Source organism: Macaca nemestrina, chromosome 17 (assembly GCF_043159975.1).
Source record: "Macaca nemestrina isolate mMacNem1 chromosome 17, mMacNem.hap1, whole genome shotgun sequence".
Taxonomy (NCBI): Eukaryota; Metazoa; Chordata; class Mammalia; order Primates; family Cercopithecidae; genus Macaca; species Macaca nemestrina.
Window position 1 is genome coordinate 34,339,619 of NC_092141.1, and position 21,685 is coordinate 34,361,303.

The 21,685-nt window shown below is 35.9% G+C and overlaps 1 protein-coding gene and 1 pseudogene across 2 annotated transcripts in view; one reads left to right on the forward strand and one right to left on the reverse strand.

Moving 5' to 3' along the window:
- Positions 1–21,685, forward strand: part of LOC105476015 (nemo like kinase) — a 152,252-nt gene that overhangs the window by 65,359 nt on the left and 65,208 nt on the right. For both annotated transcript variants that reach the window (XM_011731599.3, XM_011731588.3), the window contains exon 2: positions 15,073–15,202. In XM_011731599.3, the coding sequence (XP_011729901.1) occupies positions 15,073–15,202 (130 nt within the window). The remainder of the gene's footprint in view (positions 1–15,072; positions 15,203–21,685) is intronic.
- Positions 8,691–8,861, reverse strand: LOC139359505 (small ribosomal subunit protein uS14-like; annotated as a pseudogene).

The following is a 21,685-nucleotide window of genomic DNA, read 5'->3' on the forward strand; positions in this document are numbered from 1 at the left end:
ATAATGTACTGGTTAATCCCAAAAGGACCTAAGAAAAGAACAGAGTAAGATAGACAAAATTAAGATGAAAACTACTGAAATGAATAATTAAAAAATTTTTTAACTTTAGAAACTAGATAACAAAAATTAAAAACACTACACAACTGGGTATTTTGAATACACTAGTTGCAATAGGAAGCACAAGAATCCTATGGAATCACTGGTGAATATTTTTAAGTATGTAATATGTATATCATAGGAATAGCTACTAAGCCAGTCACAGTGGCTCACTCCTGTAATCCCAGCGCTTTAGGAGGCCGTGGTGGGTGGATCACCTGAGGTCAGGAGTTCAAGACCAGCCTGGCCAACATGGTGAAACCCCGTCTCTACTAAAAATACAAAAATTAGCTGGGCATGGTCGCGGCGCCTGTAATCCCAGCTACTCGGGAGGCTGAGGCAGGAGAATTGCTTGAACCTGGGAGGCAGAGGTTGCAGTGAGCCAGGACCATGCCCTTGCACTCCAGCCTAGGCAACAAGAGCGAAACTCTGTCTCAAAAAAAAAAAAAAAAAAAGGAAAAGGGGAAAAAAAGGAAATAGCTACTAAACACTGAAGTAAATTGAAGTTTACCCAGTTTATTTTGTGAGGCAGACAGGTATGGTGCCTACTAAGGTCAGAACATAAGATTGAAGGCAGGCTTGTTGATGAATATAGATGGAAAAACTCTAAGAATAATGTAAATAGAACACATATTAAAAGGTATCCAACAATTAAAAATAATATTCACCATGACCAAGTGAGATTTAGTATAGAAATTCAAGATTGGTTCAGTGTAAGTCAAACTATTAATATAATCCATTTCATTACTAGGAAAAATAGTAAAATCAATTAAAACAATGTTCATTGACCTGGGATGGGATACTGTTCTAGGCACTGGAGGGATACAAAGAGACATATATCAGTAGAATCCTTGTGCTCTCAAGGGTTTATAACCTAGTACATTAAAAAAGAAAATTAGTGAAAATCATGATGTGCCCCAAATATTTGAAAATATCCTAAAAATGTCTTATAAAAATTAACAGACTGGGCGCAGTGGCTCACACCTGTAATCCCAGCACTTTGGGAGACCAAGGTAGCTGGATCACTTGAGGTCAGGAGTTTGAGACCAGCCTGGCCAACATGGTGAAACCTCATCTCTACTAAAAATACAAAAATTAGCCAGATCTGGTGGCATGTGCCTATAGTTCCAGCTACTCAGGAGGCAAGAGAATCACTTGAATCCAGGAAGCAGAGGTTGTAGCCAAGATCACGTCACTGTGCTCCTGCCTGGGCAACAGAGGGATAATCTGTCTTTTAACATACATTCCTGACAATTCAAAAAAGTATAAAAGAAATGTAGGGTTTTTCATATATATTTGTAACTAAGATTTAACATTAGCCTAAAAGGAAAAGTAAAGGCATCTTCTGTTAAAAAGTAAAATAGCGCTGCCTCATATCAAATGTTAGCTATTATATAAAAGTTAAGAAAACAAGGTACGGATATATGCAAGAAGGAAATTAAACTATCAGAATTCAAATGATTGTTATATATCCTGAAAATCTGAAAAATTAAGCAGCATAATTATTGAATTTAGAAATGTTGCAAATTTTAAGTAAAGCATGTTACTGTATTTTAACAATAGATAATATAGCAACAAATATATACCCGTTTACAGTGACACACATAAAATACTTTAACATAATGTTCTGTGTATATGTGAATACTAAAACTTTAATAGCAAGTATGAAACAAGTTTGAATAAATGGAAAGTTGTACCCTGGCTAGTGGGAAGGCCAGATGTATTAAAATCACATGCTTACTATATATTAATTACTAGATTTAATATTTAACCAAAATACCAATATAATATCTTTAGAAGCCTTAATACCAGCAGCAACGTTACCTGAGAATCTCAATTCCCCACCCCAGACACAGGGAATCTATCTACGTTTTAAGATTTTAAGATTTCCAGGTGATTGCCTGTTTGTTTAAATAAGTGGTTAATATGTGACCTATTTGGATGAATGGGAAACTATATATCAAAGGGGATAGAAGGAAACTGTACAGAATAAAATCAGAATAGTGCCTATAATATTGTAAACAGTTAATATTCTATGGTGATGATTTTTGTCCTAACAACTTTATTGAGGCATAATTCATATACCGTAAAATTTACCCATCATACGTATATAATGCAGTGCCTTTTAGTTAATTTATGATGTTATACAACCATCACTACCACCCAATTGTAGAATATTTTCATCACCCCAAAGACTTGCTCATTAATAGTAACCCACTCCCAACCCCAGGCAACCACTGAAATGTTCTGTCTCTACACATTTGTTTTTTCCAAGAATTTCTTGTAAGTGATATAATATATTATGTAGTCTTTTGTGTTTGGCTTCTTTCACTTAGCATAATGTTTTTGAGGTTTATCCATGTGGTAATAAATAAAAGTTTGTTCTGTTGTATAGATATATCATAGTTTGTTTATGCATTCACTAGGTAATGGATTTAACACTTTCCAGTTTTTGACTATTATGAATAATGCTGCTATGAATATTTACATATAAGTCTTTGTGTGGACTTAAGTTTTCATTTCCCCTGCGTAGACACCTAAGAGTGGAGTTGCAGGGTCATGGTAAGTTTATGTTTATTTTTTTAAGATGCAGGCAAACTGTTTTCCAAGGTAGATGTGCCATTGTACAGTCTTACCAGTAATGTAAAAGGGTTCCAATTTTGATTGGGATTACATTGAATCTATAAGTCACTATGAGGAGAATTGTCATCTTAACACCATTGAGTTTTCTAATCCGTGAATATGAAGTGTTCCTTTATTTAAATCTTCTCTGATTTATCTCAGCAATGTTTTATAGTTTGCATTCTATGTCTTACACTTCTTTTTAAAATTTATTCTTTAAGTATTTTATTCTTTATGATTCTGTTGTGAATGAAATTGTTTTCTTAAGTTCATCTTTAGATTATTTATTGCTTACATATATATATATATCTTGGAATATTTTCATTTGGACTTATTTTTGAAGGATAGGCTCTTTTTAGTCGGATATAGAAGTTTTGCTTTCTCCACTAAAATATGGCATTCCACTGCCTTCTGACTTCCATTATTTCTGATGAGAAGTCAGTGATTTATCATAGTGTTATTTTTCGCTTGGTATTTTTGGAGTTTTTCTTTAACTTGAATTGATGTTTGACTATGAAGTGTCTAGGCATGGATTTCTTTGTGTCTATCCTACTTGGGTTTTGTTTTTGTTTTTTGACAACTTTTTGGATCTGTAGATTATTTTTCATCAAATTTGGAAATATTTCAACCATCATTTCTTTTCTTCAAATACTTATTCTGCCTCTTTCTTGCTCCTTTCCTCCTGATATTCCCATTGCATGCATGTTGGTATCCTCAGTATTATTGCATAGATCTCTGAGGTTTTGTTCGTTTTCTCAAACTTTCTTCTTTGTTTCTCATATGTACTTTTCAAATCTAGAATTTGATTTTGTTCTGTTTTTGTAGTTTCTACTTCTGTGTTGATATTCCCTGTTGAGTCATTGTCACCGTATTTTAATTTCTTAAACAGGTCTCCTTTAATTCTTTGAGCATATTTATGATAGCTAGTTTGGGAGTCTTTTTCTGAGTGGGACATCTGAACCCACTCAGAAACAGTTTCTGTTTGTTCGTTTGTTTGTTTTTTTGATCTGTTGCCCAGGCTGGAGTGTAGTGGCGCAATCTCAGCTCACTGCAACCTCTGCCTCCCGGGTTCAAGCGATTCTCCTGCTTCAGCCTCCCAAGTAACTGGGATTACAGATGCATGCCACCATGCCTGGCTAATTTTTTTTTTTATTTTATTTTTAGTAGAGACGGGGTTTCACCGTGTTGGCCAGGCTGGTCTTAATCTCCTGATCTCAGGAGATCTGCCCACCTTGGCCTCCCAAAGTGCTGGGATTACAGGCAATAGCCACTGTGCCTGTCCAGAAACAGTTTTTATTGACTGTTTTTTTCACTTGAGTATGGGACACATTTTCCTGTTTCTTTACATGTTGTGGAATGTTTTTGCTAAAAACTGGACGTATTAGATAATACAGCGTAACAGCTCTGGTTCTGATTTTCCTCGCCCCTGACAGTTGTCATTATTGTTATTATATATAATTGCTTATTCTTAAATGACACGTGCAGACTTAATGTGCAGAATCTCTCTCCCCACTGAGGTGCAGCCAACTCGGGTCTCTGTTCAGTTTTGTTTTTTTTTTTAATTTTTAGCCTAGCTTTCTTGGAGTCCTGCTTGTGTCTGCATAGCTGAGTGGTTGGCTGTTGGTTAAAGGTGCTCAAGCATTTTGAGCTAGTAAGGCTTATATCTTTTGGGGTGTATATGTGTGTGTGTGTGTGTGTGTGTGTATGTGTGTGTGTGTGTTGGGAGAGCATGTAGTTTTCAAATTTGCCCAGCTTTTATTTTCTGCTGAGCCCTCTCAGTTTTTCCTCACATGCAGGAAGCCTCTCAGTCAGCAAGAGATCTATGGAGAGTTCAGGCTCTTTCCAGTCTCCTCTGGACATATATTCAGCCATCAGTTAGCCAGGACTGTGTGGGGAGTTTAGCCCCTCTCTGTGACTCTCTCATTTCCAGAATCTGCTTGTTAAATTTCTGGATTTCTGATAGTCTGCCCTTCTTCTCAACCAGGACAGTAGCCTTTGAATAACAGAGTATAGGCTTTCTCTGTTCTTTTCTATTTGGGTTTAATGCTTTGACCCCACAACGCTACTGGGTGTGGGTTTTTTGCCCTGTCCTTCATATCATGTTAGCTCCCTGCGACAATGAAGCTGCTGGGTTTTGTAGCCAGCCTTGCCCAGGAACTATTAGATGTACTGGTGCTTGGGTAGGGTGTGGCAGGGGTGGGGTAAGAAGCAACCCCAAGCTGTGACTCCCACTATTCTTACACAAATTTCAGCAGTTTTTTGTAAAAACACTTAAATTTGTCATTTGACTTTGGCCATTTTCTGGAGTCCCAAAATGGCTGTTTTTGACACTTTTGTCTAGTTTTATAGTTGTTTTGAGGGGAAAGGATTTGCTGACCTCTTCAGTTTGCCACAGCTGGAAGTCCTGCCTCCTGTTTTGTTTTGTTTTTGTAATATTTTTGGGTTTGGTTATTTTTAACAGGCTAATTGAAAACCTGAAGCACATCTATATGTTGTAGCTGCTTCAGCATTTTGCTTCACAATGGAAGAAGTTAGGAGATTGTGATTAGATTAGGGGTGGGGCTGTAGTCCTAAATTTGCTGACAGCACTTTCCTGTGGAATGCTTCCTAATAATGTATTCTTGTGTAATGATGAAGAAAATGTTTATTTTTTTAAGCAAGCAGATTCCTTTGGGATTCTACTACAACATAAAAAAGACATTATAGTATGCTCGTTTTTACAGAATGAATTTGGCACAGGGAAAGAAGTGACAAAGTTCTTTGGGCTGGTATAGATGTATATCTATATGAAAAATAATGGAAAGACTCATCCTTTTAAAAAGTTACTCATTATACAGGTTTAAGCTAAAATACTTTTTTTGTGCTAGAAAATTAAGCTGGGCAGTTTGCCTTTTTAAAAAACCTTTCTAATTTAGTAACACACATACACAAAATAAAATGTATAACTCAGTGGCGTATCACAAAGTGCAGACTTCTATAACCACCATTCAAGTGAGATACAGGACATCACCAGTACCCAGAAGTCCCCTGTGCCTTCTGGATCCATACCCCAAGAGAGGATTCTTGGATCTCACACTAGAAAAAATTCGGGGCAAGTCCATAAAGTGAAAGCAAGTTTACTTAAGTAAAGGAATAAAAAGAATGGCTACTCCATAGGCAGAGCAGCCCTGAGGGCTGCTGGTTGCCCATTTTTATGATTATTTCTTGATTATATGCTAAACAAAGGATAGACTATTTATGCCTCCCCTTTTTAGGCCATATGGGGTAACTTCTTGGTGTTGCCATGGCATTTGTAAACTGTCATGGCGCTAGTGGGAGTGTCTTTTAGCATGCTAATGTATTATAATTCCAGAGGTCACTCATCACCATCTTGGTTTTGGTAGATTTTAGCTGACTGCTTTACTGCAACTTGTTTTACCAGCAAGGTCTTTATGACCTGTATCTTGTGCTGACTTCCTATCTCATCCTGTGACTCAGAATGCCTTAACTTCCTGGTATTGCAGCCCAGTAGGTCTCAGCCTCATTTTACCCACCCCTTACTCAAGATGGAGTTGCTCTAGTTCAAATGCCTCTGACACTCTACCATCGTTGTCCTCCCCTCCCAAGATAATCACTATCCTAACTTTTATGCTAACTACTTCCTTTCCCAGCAGTTTCTGTCTCCTAAGTGTGCATCCCTAAACATTATAGTTTAACTTTGCCTTTTTTTAAAAAATATTATGGAAACGGTATCTTGTAGTATATATTTATTGTGACTGATTTCTTTTGTTCAAAATTATGTTTGTAAGATTTGTCTATGTTGTTGCATATAGCAGTAGTTTATTTTAATTGCTGGAGAGTATTCCGTTGTTTGAATATACTACAATTTGTATACTGTATATTATATATTAAACATTCTGTTTGTGGATATTTAAGCTATTTCCAGTTTTAAGGGTATTACAAATATTGCTGCTCTGAATATGCTTGCATGTGTCTTAATGTATAGATATGCATATTCCTTTTGGTTATATACCTAGGAGTCAAATTGCCAGGTCATAGTGTATATATATTTTTGACTTAATAGATAATGTCAACTTGTTTTCCAAAGTGATTATAACAGTTTACCTTCCTAAACTATAAGAATTTCCATTGCTCTTCATCTTAACAAAACATTTGCTATTGTTAGACTTTAAAAAAATTGATTTGTAGGATTCTGTATACATCTGGATAAGAGCCCTTTGTTCCTTATAAGTGTTGCGGGCATCTTCTCCTATGTGACATGCATTTTTACTCTCTTAACAATGAAGTTATGAAAAGACGTTCTTGATTTTAAAGTAGTCAAATATATCAATATTTTCCAGTGTGATTAGTGCTTTTTGTGTTCAACTGATGAAATCCTTCCCTGCCTTAATATCATATTCTTCTATATGTTATCTTCTAAAAGCGATGTGATTTTGATTTTCACATTTATATCTACATCCTACCTGGAATTCATTTTTGTGTATAGTGTGAAGTAGGTTTGGAGGTTCATCTTATTTTTCCATGTGGATATTTCATGGTTCCAATAACATAGATTGAAAAGATACTGTATCTGACAGGGTTCAATCAGGAGAAAGAAACCACACCAGTTATTTAAACAGAGTTTAATATGGGAAAAAATGTTAATTAGGTATAAAGTTGTCAAGTAGATAACTAAAAATGCAAGAAGAAAACACGTAAGATATCACAAAAGTAGCGGTTTCCACCCCACAACAGGAAGAATAAAGGGAAGAGGTTGGAATTATTAAATTTAGAACCCCATGATGTCTGAGGAGAGGATACTGGCTCACTGATGCTGGTATCTGGCATGAAAGATGTGGTGAGGCTAGTTCTGCAAGTTTTGGCAGAACTATAAACTGAATTCAGCTACTGCTATAAGAAGGTACTATTGCTGGGAGTGAAGAAGTATTGCTTGGGTATCACAGAAACAAGAAACAGACAGGAAGCCCATAGGAGGAGCAAGTCCCTTCTTCTTCCTCCAGCCTTGCAGTCTCCCTCTACAACCTTCTGTTGGCAGAGCCTAACATGGAGCCAGTTGGCAAAACCAAAATGTGGTTTGTAGAGTTTAGCTCCACAGCATTATAGAGCAGTGTTTAGGTGGATGGGTTTGAAGCTGAGAGAGACTAGCTTAATAACTGACACAACCTTCCTGTCTCCACTGCTCTGCAGAGCAAACTTTTTGGTAAGTCAAGTATTCATATAGGCGATAGTCTCTTTTTAGATTATATTTCTATTTCATCTATCTTTGTACCAAAATTACACTATGTAAATTACTGTAGCTTTATTATGTACCTAGTAAAGCAATTTTTTCAAAACCGACCTATCCTTCTTGAAGTGTTTTAGCTGTCCTTAGAACACTTGAATTTATAGAAAAACTTTAAAACTACTTTATCTATCCCCCCATCAATTTGGGGGGAACTGAAAATTTTACAATGTTGAGTCCATGAATATGATACAGCTTTCCTTTTATTCTTTAATTTTGCTCTGTAATATTTTTTAAACATCTTGTATAGATGTCTTGTGTAGCATCTGTTAGCTTTAATCCCAGATATTACATATTTTTAATATTATAAATAGTATTTTTATAAATTTCATTTTATTATTTTTATTTTGAAAATTTCAAACTTACATTATTTTCCGTTTGTATAATTAGACCCCATTATACCCACCACCTAGATTCAGTATTTAATAAGATCTGCTTCATTTGTTTCAACTATTTTTTTTATTGTTGCTGAAGTATTTTAAAACAAATCCTAGATCTCATGTCATTTCACCTATTTATACTTATAAGTATGCATCTCTAGAAAATACGGACATATTATTTATAACTAATTCTAAGCCATATTCACATTTCCTCATTTATATTTTTAAAATTTTTTATTTTATGTATACAGAGCTAACATGGTTTCTTTCATTGAGTGGATGCCTTGGATAATTCATTCAACAAAGATCATTTAGTCCAACTTAATGAAACCTATATCCTTCATGTACTGATGGAAACACTGGCAGCACCTATTGAGGCCGTGTTTCAGGATCAGAGCATGCTGGTTTAAGCAGATGCAACAAGTGTGAGAACCCCGGCCGAATTTTCATGGGTGGCTCCAGTAGAGCTGCTGGTGACCCATCTTGCTTTCAGGAGTGCAACCAGGCGAAGGGCCTCTTTTATTTCAAAAATGTTTTTTACTGTTGATATGTTCAATTTGCTTTTAACTTCAGGCATATTGTTCACATTTGGTATTAAGTAATTATTAAAATATTAGCCATTAAAATATTAAAGTATGCTCTATGACAATTCAGAACAAAGTTTTCTGATGTGAGCTTTATTTCTAAATTCATTAAGATTTTTGACATCTGCAAAGCCACACTGTCACAAACCTACCATGTGAATAAAACTGTCTTTTTCTTTCAAATGTTTTCTATCCTTACATAAACCTAATGTGCAACAAAAATTGCCATTTGTTAAATATAAATTTTTTTCTAGTCCTCAATGTTCCTATTACTGAACACATATCTTTCAGGAAGTCATCAGTGAGATTAAAAGTAAGTGCATTTTTGTGTGACATATTTTTAGTTTTACTTGCCCTTTGTAACCTCTTCTTGCCTAGACAAAGTTGTTAAAATGCAAGAGGGAGATGTAGTTGTGAATTATTTTCATTTGTGGCTTTGCCTAGAAACCTTTCCTTCATTGTTTCAACTGGTTTTCCTCCCCATGCAATATTCGTAGGTCTGTTTCTAAGCAAGGACTGTGACTAGTGGGCCATGAAAACTACCTAAACTTGGCAGACTGGGCTGTATCATGTTCACCCCCTAACATGAGAAAATCTGGCATGGCAGTTTTCCTGCAGGCAGTTCAATACTCCTCGTAGACATATTGAACAGTGACTGAGGAGGAAGTCTCTGTATCTCCCCAACATCTACAGTATGGATGGAACTAATTAATTCATGATCTAAAAAACAATTAAATATTCCCAAGACCACAAGAATTATCATAAAATGATTTAGCTACATTTTAACTTATCCAGTATTATTGGTGGGGACTGAAAGGGTCTTAAGAGTTAGGTTTCACTCACTAGTACTAAGTACTTGAAAATAAATATGACAGCTTGATACTGGATGGCTTACCTGTTCCTTATCCTTCCTCCATTATCAGCACCCTCAGGTGTCTCACTACAGATCAGAATGGCCCAGTGCTGTCTTATCTGCTGAGATCTTTGCTATTTTTAGTTAATTAAACACAGAGTTAGAGGATGTTTAAATTCTTATTTAACTCTTTGAGTCAAATATAGATATTTTGCTGCTCCTAATATTATTTGCTCCTCCTAATATTATTCAATATTCAATATTCAATATGAATAATATTAGGAGGATATGAAGAAAAGAATGAACTGTTTCTCAGCCTTGGTTTATCTGTTGTATAAAGCCTTTTTTCTTTGTAATACAAATTAGCAAATTTGGGAATCATTTTGTATATCCTAATAAATTGGAAAAGGATCTCTTTCTTAATGCATACAGCTAACCCAACAATTACCAAACTTGGATAAACAAACAAATGAGAAAAGAACTCGGCTAATAGGATACATTAAATATAGAAGATGAGAATCCATTTTTTATTTATGTGTTTTGGATGGGGGAAAAGCCTAGAAAGATTTCTTCTAAATTGTGTACAACTCTATAAATGTGGTGGAGTGCACACAAATTATAGCCTGTTAAAATTGCAATTAGAAAGACCAGTGAGAAATAAAAATAAATTTGTTATTCCATAACTTATTACATAAATTTCTTATGTATCCTTGAACATAAAACAAGGACCAAGGTACAAATAGGATACATTTCCTAGACTTGTTTGTTGTCAAAAATTTTGCCCCAGTTTGCTATTGTTTTCTGAAACAGACTTAATCTAAATACAAGTAAAAATAAGGAAATGAATTTCAAAATAAATGTGAAGGCAATAATCTAAATATTTAGAGTTTAGTTAGAAGGTTCTATTACTGAGATATGTACTGTATCGGTGTAGTTGACATATTGTAGTATGTGTAGCAAGAAATGGAGGATTGCTGATTACAACTTTATGTGAATAGAATTAGAAGAACCTGATTTTCTTAAACCAAGTTGAAGCACTTTTTAAATTATATTATGTATTTGCTTTGAATAGCTAAAAATATGTATCAGAAACATGAACTTTAAAACTGCTAAAACATGGGGGATTCTTCACATAAAAATGAAAAAGAAACAATTTCTTGGAGATTCTTGCTGTCTAGTTTAAAGATGTTTTAAGTGACATTTTAGTGGCTGAGAAAGTATTCCCAGTAATAAGTTTCACTTTTGTTTCATTACAACTTTTCTGCTTGTCAGTAATTTAAGCAGATTTGTGGCAGTGTTCAGTTTTCTGGGATTAAGAAAACTCAACAAAATGACCACAACAGATCTAAAATGCTTCCTGTTTTGTTATTGTACTCTTTTGATCAATTCCATATCTCTCTGAAAAATGACTTGTGGATTCTTCTGGCTTTTTAAAAAACAGTTGAATTTGTGAGGACAAAGAAGTATTGATAAACTCTGGACAAGTGTAAGGAAGGATTCTTTCTCATGACTCTTAAACATGCTGTTTGAAGTATTAATTTAAGACTTAGAAAGTAAACTCCTGTTAGTAAAACTTGACTGTTTAAGAAGGGAATCAGATGAAATGACAGATGCACTGTCTTATTTAAGGCATCCAGTGTTTAGCAGAGAAAGTAACTGCCCCAGAATTGTAGGTATAAGGATGGCTCCTTTTTTTTCTGAAATGAAGAAACTTGTCCTAAGTGTTGTTCATTATCTCTACAGCTGGAACTTCATTAGCAAGTGCCGTTAGAATAACCAGGGTATTGCAGCAGCAGAGAAACTAAGCGCCTCAAGCCTTTGAGTAACAAGGAAAATAAAAGAATTCCTGTATAACATGCCTCCACACTTATCTGTGTTCTGTGGTACTATTTGTGCTGAACCAAAGCATCTGCTACCTCAAGTTAAGAGAGAACAAACTCAACATGGCATGAAATTACTGCACTGCCATTCACATTCATTAGAGTTATATTGTTGCCAGCTACAGGCATGACTGGCTTTTGCATGAATAATAAAATACTGCTTTGTGAATTTTACTTTAAAATATTACAAGACACAGTACTCACCTTGAGCCTGCGTCAAGTATTTTCAGGAGTGGGTTTATCTCCTTTAGTGGCTTTTCTAACCATAATAGGGTGACCAGTAAGTAGTAGTCAGAAGTTAGGAAGAAGTATTGTATGAGGCCTTTGGAAAGGGCATTGTGTTAAATCAGTTTACCTCATGTTTTAAAACTAATATTTATTGTGCCTGGCTAACTGTTAAAGATACTAAAATTATTGTCATTTGGCAAACATCGTAATAATTGATTCCGACAAAAATTGTGAATGGATACTAAAGTTAATGGATCAAAGTTCAGTGAGGAATAGGATATTTACACAGTTACAAAGGGAAAAAAAATTGTAACCTTATAGTGGAGAAACCTGGCAGACACCTCATTCAAGTGATTAAAGTTATCAGCAGTAATGAGACATATTGACATTATATGCCTCCTGAGATGATGCACTGAGAAGGCATCAGTTCTTTGTTGTTTCTGTCAAAAATGGGTAATCTGAATCTAGTTATGAGAAAATACCAAACCCAAATTAAGGGCTAGTCTTCAAGGTAACTGGCCTGGTCTATATATTTCAAAAATGACAGTCGTGAAAGACATGCCAAATAACTTCTAGATTAGAGAAGACCAAAGAGACATGACAGTTGAATACAATGTGTTATCTGAAGTTTTCCCTTTTTCGTATTTCATTGATATTTTTCTCTTCTAGTAGCTAGATACTGGAGTAGTATATTTAAACAGAAAAAAAGTACGACTAATAGTTTGAATATAGCAATATATCAGTGTCCCCTCCTATTTTCTAGTTTATGTGGATTTTAATCAGTATTGCAGATTTGGCTGGGGTGTGTGTGTGTGTGTGTATGTGTGTGTGTGTATGTGAGATACAGGGTCTCACTGTGTTGCCTAGGCTGGTCTAGAACTCCTGGCCCCAAGTGATACTCCTGTCTCAGCCTCAGCCTCCCAAAGTGCTGGGATTAACAGGTCTGAGCCACTGCACCCTGCCTGGGTTGGTATTTTTTAAGCAACAGTCATGAATGTTAGGTCTCCTGGCCTACTTGAGTTACATATGAAGCTATTGAAGACTCACAATTGCCTGTAGTCCCAGCTACTCAGAGGGCTGAGGCAGGAAGACTACTTGAGCCCAAGAGTTCCAGGCTGCAGTAATCTATAATTGTGCCACTGCACTCCAGCCTGGGTGACGGTGAGACCCTGTCTCTAAAAAATAATAATAATAGATAATACTTGTTTTATCAAAATTTTGGCCAATGGAAGAAAGTGAAGCCATCGTGTTCTTAAAAAATACTAGAATACTCAATAGAGATAGCACTATGTTAAGGAAAAAAAGATACTAGAATACATAATTTCAGAGTTTCACGAGCACTTAGAAAAGGAAGTAGTGATCACTAAAATGAATCCATAAAGAAGTTTGATATGGTTTTTAGACAGATACGTAGATAATAGGAATTTTTATTTTCAGGAAAGCAATTTGATGAGTGTCTGATTTCCTGAGTGATTGTAATTCATTGAATGAGTAACTGAATATCCATACCCAAGATTAATGATTGAATGTCAGTCTTGTTGATGATTTCTAGTCTTCTATCTGTTGCAGAGATCTATTCTCAGTCCTATTCTAAACTTTAATTAATAACTTAGAAAAAGACATTAATGCCACATGAATCAATTTTTTTTTTTTTCGTTTTTTTAAAATACAGACACAGTCTTGCTGTATTGCCCAGGCTGATCTCAAACTCCTGATCTCAGGCAGTCCTCCTGCCTCAGCCTCCCAGAGTGCTGGGGACACAGGCATGAGCCACTGAGCCCAGCCTCAAATTTTAAAATGACACAAATTTAGGAGGAATAAATACTCAGAGCATTGGATGATCAGAACAGGGGCTGAACGAATAATAGCTGAAAATGTTAGGCAGGAATCTAGCCAAATAAATTGGACGGAAATAAATTCTACCAGAACAACCAATCTTAGTATGATAGGTAGAAGGGAAAAAAAAAAGCTCTAGGTTAGTTAATTTATGGAAAGTCAATTTGCCAAATGACCAATTGGCCACGTATACTCAATTTATTGGTATTTATTTTTTCTTTCTTTTTTTTGAGACAGAGTCTCGTTCTGTCGCCCAGGCTAGAGTGCAGTCAAGAAATTTTGGCTCACTGCAACCTCCGCCTCCAGGTTCAAACAATTCTTGTGCCTCAGCCTCCCAAGTAGCTGGGATTATAGGCACCCGCCACCACACCCAGCTAATTGTAGTATTTTTGGTAGAGACTGAGTTTCGCCATGTTGGCCAGGCTGGTCTCAAACTCCTGACCTCAGGCGATCCACCCACCTTGGCCTCCCAAAGTACAGGGATTACAGGCGTGAGCCACTGAGCCCGGCCTGATATTCTTTTAACTATTTGGTTAATATGTATCAACTGGGTTCAGTCAAAAAAACAGAAACCACACTCCTTTTTCAAACATAGGGAAATATAATACAGGAAATTGGTTATATAGGCGTTAGAAGGCTAAAAGGGGCGGGTGGTGGGGGACACAGTTGTTAAAGAGATAGTAACTACAAGAAGCAACTACCACACTAAGAGCTGGGAAATAAAAGGGATGAAGTTATCATTACTTGGGAGCTAGAGGGATCCCTAAGCTGGCACCCAGACTTCTAAGGAGGGGAAATTGTTCAACTGCTGCTTATATTGAAATCTGTAGTACTAAAAGATGTTCATATACATAAGAAATCAAAATATTTAAATTGTGTTTGAACATGTCTTCCCTCTCAATGTAGTTCTGAAAATAAAGCACAAAACTTATTTGACTTTTATCAAATTAATATTATCTATGCGGCTTCTGTATGTTTGTTTTTTCCTGTCTTTAAAATGGCTTTACCACTAATACCTCTCCTACCTCAGATGTATAAAGTGACTTCTCAGAAAGAGTAATTGTTTATATAAATTTAGAGAGGGAATTTTTTTTTTAAAGCATGGCAGATGACGTGGGTGACCAAACATTCTCTTTAATTGTTAGTATGTACTTTTTTATCTTTCTCACTGACACCTTAAGCTTCATTAAGTGGACTTAATGTTGAGTGTTTTAAGATAAAGATATTGTCATGATCTGAAACATTGGAAAACAAGGTGTGGAACTGATTTCTCTGTTTTTTTTTCCCCCTTCCCCAAACACTGCTTCTTTAGGTCAGTAACAGATCCAAGAGATGGAAAGAGAGTAGCACTCAAAAAGATGCCCAACGTCTTCCAGAATCTGGTCTCTTGCAAAAGGGTCTTCCGGGAATTGAAGATGTTGTGTTTTTTTAAGCATGATAATGTAAGTGAAATTGGTATTTGGGGGAAACTATTTCCTAAGCCGCCTGCATTCAATTAGTAAAGAGCAAATGAGAGTTTAAAAGGGCACCTATAAGTAAAATTTGGAAATTGGCTACAGTTTTATGCCAAAATGTGAAAAGAAATAAGCGCACCAGTGAGGTTATAGGAGAATACTTATTGTTAGGCTTTCAATTCATACATTCTTATTGGAAGAGATGCACACACACAGAGTTTTCTAAGCTGTAGTCTTTCAGTGCTTTGCTCTCCTTTTATATATACTCTTTATGTCTCTCTATGACTGTCTTAAATTTTCACTATTGAGATTAGTGGTTTTCAACCTTAGCATATTAGACACACCTGGGGAGTCCATTTTATGAGCATTTTATTTGAAGGTTTGAAAATTACACTATGAATTATATGACATGCACAAGCTCTAAACCTCAAATCAGGAGTTTCACAGTGGCTTCTGGAATGTGGTGTGCACTCTCATTTGAATGTCTTTTTTAATTCTAAGAATACAAGCTATTAAATATGTTTAAAGCCCATAGAAAAGGAGCATGTATTTGTAGGGAAAATAGGTTATTAATAGAAACCACAACCAAGGTTTTTATTGAGGTGCTTGGAAACCTGAGACAAATTGGACCCTTTTTGTGACTGAACAATGAGCAAGTGTAAGTGAATTCAAGTGAATTCTAACATTGATTGATTGACAGATAAATATTGATTGATGCAAAGCAAATATTGATATTTAGCCGAGGAATAATACTAATATTCAACACAAAAATAGAGTGTAGTGATTTATGTAGTGAGTGATTTAAGTGGAAATAATTGACCCTTGATTTTAAGTGCTTTATCTTTATCTCATAATATTTTAAATCAGAGATTAAGTTAGAGATGTGGGAATAAGTTTCTCCTATAAAAACAGTACATCCCAGTACATCCCTTAAGTTAACATAGGCTAGCTTATTTTTGGCTGTGTTTAGAGATGTGAAGACTTACAGACAAATAGACTCATTGTGTTTTGACAGAGCTTCCCTTCAACTAATCCTGAATTAAAAAGTTGATACATGTAAAATTTACCTGGAGGTTGCCAGCATTAGAATATGTTTTCATTTTCATGTGAAAAGAAAAACTGCATCAAATTCTTTATATAATACTCAACCTATGCTATTTTAATTGCCACAATAAAAACATCAGAAAAAAAAATTATGATTTCTTATGAGTCTGAGTGCTTATTTGCACAAAAAACTTGAGAACTTTGGCCAAAAGTTTGGTCTCACTTAAGAAGCAAATTTGTAAAAGTTTGACGTATTTGTTAAAACTGGAGTACTAAACTTACCATATGGTTCACTCGAAGCTCCTTGGTTTGACATATTTCATTTTATTGATTATTCTTCTTGAAATTCTCTTGCCTTAATTTTGTTTAAAGGGTATTGCTGTGTTTTAGTCGATTGGAACTGCCTTGCAATGTGCTTGTTTTAATACATTTCAAAATACCACTTGAAGCCGGGGACAATGGCTGCATCTGTAATCCTAGCTACTCAGAAGGCTGAGATGATAGATCACTTGAGTCCAGGAGTTCAAGACCAGCCTGGACAATGTAACGAGACTTCATCTCTAAAGAAGAAAGTTTTTTAAATTAGCTGGGTGTGGTGGCACAGATCTGTAGTCTCAGCTATTTGGGAGGCTGAAGCGGGAAGATCACTTGAGCCAGGAATTCAAGGTTGCAGTGAGTTGTGATCACCCCTGCACTTCATTCTGGGTGCAGAGCAGGACTCCATCTCTAAAAGAAAAACCACAACACAAAACAAAATACCATTTGAGTTACTATTTTACTACCAATTCCTCAGATTTTAGAAATAATTTAGAATAATGTCTAGTTATTTATTAGTTATTTCTTGACCTTACCTTAGTGTGTCACCTCAGTATCAAAGAGTGCAGACCTTCTTTCATCGTCAGAGACTCAAGTAAAGGTGTCCATGATGAAGAAATATCCGAAGGGTGGCATCAGAAATTTGCTTACTCAGGGCTGGGTGCAGTGGCTCATACTTGTAACCCCAGCACTTTGGGAGGCCAAGGCAGGTGAATCTTTTGAGTCCAGGAGTTCAAGACCAGCCTGGGCAACGTTGCAAAACCCTGTCTCTACAAAAAATAAAAAATTAGCTGGGTTTGGTGGCACACGCCTACAGTCCCAGCTACTCAGGAGGCTGAGGTAGGAGGATCGCTTGAGCCTGGGAGGCAGAGGTTGCAGTGAGCCAAGATCACGACACTGCCTGGGCACAGAGCGAGATACCATCTCAAAAAAAAAAAAAAAAGACAAAAAAGAAATTTACTTACTAATGATGTCAATGGCTTGCTATATTCAGACCAACCTTGGCCTCTTCTATAAAGGAGGGGTGGTATAATAAATTGCTGTTTGTCTAGTTGGTATTTTTGCTCAAGACTCATTCCTAATAACTAATTAAGTTACAAACAGTGTCAAAGGGAGCAGTGTAAGAAAAATAAACTGAATTTGTGAAAATCGCACCGATTAAAACATACAAGCAATTCTAATATAGTTTCTAAGAGCTATGCTTTAAAGTCAGAACTAGGTTTGAATTTTGGTTCTACTGTTTTTTACTGATGCATCTTGGACGTTAACTTCTCCAAGCTTTAAGTTTTTTCATATTCAAAGCAGGCATGGTAAAAGCAGAAATAACTGTATATGATTGTTGCAGAAATTAAATTTTTTTAATGCATATAAATCTGCTCAACACACACACAACCACTGTTTGGAGCTGCTGAGCTCTATCATAGAAGAGTGCCTGTGACATCTGTGAAAGTGTTTAAAAGTGAGGCACATAGTTGAAGATGGCACAGCACCACTATTTTATATATAATGGATCTCTGCTATCTCTGAGATCTATTTCCAAAAGGATCTCAGGGCCAGCATACCTAGTATGTGTGGAATGCCAGTCTAAGAGACAACTGGTATTTGATCTAGTTAAGGCAGCAAATGTGTATTTATTGTGTCCTATGTAAGGAGTGCAGTGCTAGGTCATGTGGAAGATACAATAAAGACTTAAAACACTTCCTTTTTGAAGAGGTGTGTTTAATATTGCTGTGTGTCAGGAGATATGCTAGATGCTTTACATATATTAATTAATTTACTCCTTAAAAATCTTGTCAGATAGGGCTTGTTAACCTTACTTTGTGGAGGAGGAACCAAAGGCTTGGAGTAACTTGCCCAAGGTTAAGGTGGCACAGACTGGACTGTAAATCTGTCTTGCTGTAGAACCCATATTCATTAATTCAGTAAACATTTGTTATGCACATCCTATATGCCTAAACTACATTAGCTTCTGGTGTCTTTATCTTCAAATAGTTGAAATTATTTTCATAATGTGATAACTACTATGATAAAAGTACTATGGGAGTGTTGCCTCCCTGGTTAAACATTAAGCCAGGACAGCTGTGTGCATAGCAAAGCTCTGGACAACCAAAACCTAGAAATGTATTCAAAGATTCCCTGGATAGGGGGCCTTAAAACACAGACTCATGGGTCTTACCTTACACCTAGTAAGTTGTAATCTCTGGGATTGAGGCCCAGGTATCTGTGATTTTTTAAAGCTTCTCAGGTGTCAGGCGAGTACCATAAGAAGAAGAGAGAAAAATTGTTGCGAACTTAGAAACTCAAAGATGCATCAAACACAGAGAAGAAAAATCTTAATATGAGCCTTTTGAGAACAAGATTTGATTGAAACAGAAAGGAATGTCATGACAAAAATGGCATTTAGAAAGATTTTGGTCATTTTAGGAAGGTTGGATTTTAATTTGGATGGCTTTTTATGTGTCAGAGAATAGTAACAAAGCCTGAGAGGCTTTGGATTTTCTTTTGAAAGGAACCTTCAAAGTCACTGTATCAAATTCATTGATTTTAGGTGATCTGACTGAATTTTTACACACATACACACACACATCTGAGTACCTACTTCGCCATCTTAAAGAACACATTCACCTTGATGAAGTAACTTGGGGAAACAGAAATGGGTTTAGCTTTCTAAAAATTGGTGTTTAGGCTTATTACTAGTATCTGTCTGAGCTTTTGTAAAATCTGGCAGAATCTTCTGTCTACCCACCTATGCATTTGTGCTTGTGTGTATACACATGCATAGTTATCATATGATCAGCAAGGAAAGTGATGATTTAGGTTTTTTGGATCTCTGTGATGAAAGCTATTAATCCTCTCAGAAAAATGGACATATATACAATTTTAATGTCATTTTAGGCTTTCACTTGTCCTCTAAAGCCCATTTAGAGCCCCCTTAGGGTCTGTTGATTCCTGCCAAGAGCCCCTGTGACACAAGTCTTGGACGTTTTTCTTGTCTTTAGACAATAACACTAAGTATACAGTAGGCAGCCATTCTATTTGAAGAGTGAGTGAGTGAATGAAAGTGACAGAAAAAAAGAAATCTAAGGGCCTGGAATTATAACTTCTGTGATCTCTCTCTTGGGGTTAATTTTTCTTGTCCTAGCTCTGGAGTGCTCCAGAGAGGGCTAGAATGAGACAAAGAAACTTCATTCATTTTCCTTTGTATAGTCTGACGTAACTCATACAACACCCCTTTCGGTTCATAAGTAGGTTACAGAATCATACAATATGGGAAAAACAGATATGGCCTATCTCTTAATACAGACATGCTGTTCAGACATTGGTAATACTAAGTGCTAACTAATAATAACTGTTGTGCTGCTAAGGAGTTGGAAAAAGCAAAGGCTGCTCTAGAGGTATGTTACTTTTCAAGGAATTTGGTTTTGTTTGCTGTGTGCCTAAAGTTTGTGGTTCTGGGCAGATTACTGTCACATTTAAAATAATACGGTCTCCCATGTTCATGGATTGGAAGACTCAATGTGATTGATAGGTCTTTTCTTCGCAAGTAGAGCTATACATTTTAGTGTAATCTTAATCACAGTCCCAGCAGGGTTTTATGTCTATGTGTATGGAAATTGACAAACATCCTAAAACTTATGGAAATGCAAAAGATCTAAAATAGCCCAGACAATCTTAAAGATGTTAAATAAAGTTAGAAATTCATACTACCAGGTATTGAGACTGTTGTCCGATATTGAGACTGAATCCAAGGAGCAACAGAAACAGAAAGTTTCTAAACTGGCGTACCACATACATGTTCACCTGATTTGCAAGAAAGGTGCCACTATAATCCAGTGGGGAATGGATGACCATTTCAATAAACAGTTCTGAGTCCATGAGATATCCATATTTAAAAAATTAACCTTAGCCATATGCCATATACATAAATTAATTCAAAATGGATCATAAATCTGAAAGGTAAAATAATAAAACTCCTAGAATAAAACATAGGCAAATATCTTCATGACTGAGATAAGCAAAGATGTCTTAACTGGACAGATAAAACAGCCATAAAAAATTGTTAAATTGGACACCATTAATGTTAATTTCTGTTAACATTAATGTTAAGAACTAAATGTTCATCAAAAGTTAAGAGAATGAAAAGACAGACCTCAGACATATATCCAATAAAATACTTATTTCCAGATATATTATGGGCTAGAACAATTTTTAAAATAAATATTCAGTGTTTGAGGAAGACAATTAGAAATAAATGTTTTACTTGATATTTTTCAGACTGAATCATATATAAAGAGCTTCTATAACTGAAGATGTTTTGCCCAAAGACTTAATGAAAAATTTCACAAAAGAGGATAACATATCAAAGTGTTCAAAGTCATTATTCATCAGAGAAATGTAAATTAAAACGACATTGAGTTAACCCTATGTACCCAACAGACTGGCTGAAATTAAAAAGACTGACAATACCAACTGTTGGCAAGGACATAGATCAACTGAAACTCTAATCCATTGCTAGTGAGAGCATAAATTTGTAAAACTACTTCAGAAAACTGGCAGTTTGTACTAAAGCTAAATATACACCTACCCAATGACCCAGCAATTCTGTTTAGTATACACTTAAGAGAAATGAATGCATATATTTACCAAAAGAGTGTACAAGAATGTTCGTAGCAGCATTATACATAATAGCTAGAAATTGGAAACAATATGAATGTATGCCAACAGCACTCTGGATAAGTACTTTGTGATACAGTCCAGTTGAATAATAGCACACTACACATCACCAAAAAGGATAAACCACTGATTCACACAGGAGCATGAATGAATCTCACAGGCATAACAGTAAATGAAAGAATCCATACACAAAAGACTTTACTCTTTATTATGCAGTTTGTGTAAAGTTCAAGAACACACAAAATGAATCTTTGGTGACAGAAGTAAAAACAGTGCCAGGATGGGTTTTGACTGAAAAAAAGGGCAAATGGGCCGGGCGCAGTGACTCATGCCTGTAATCCCAGCACCTTTGGAGGCCGAGGTGGGTGGATCACAAGGTCAGGAGTTCGATACCAGCCTGGCCAACATGGTCAAACCCCCTCTCTACTAAAAATACAA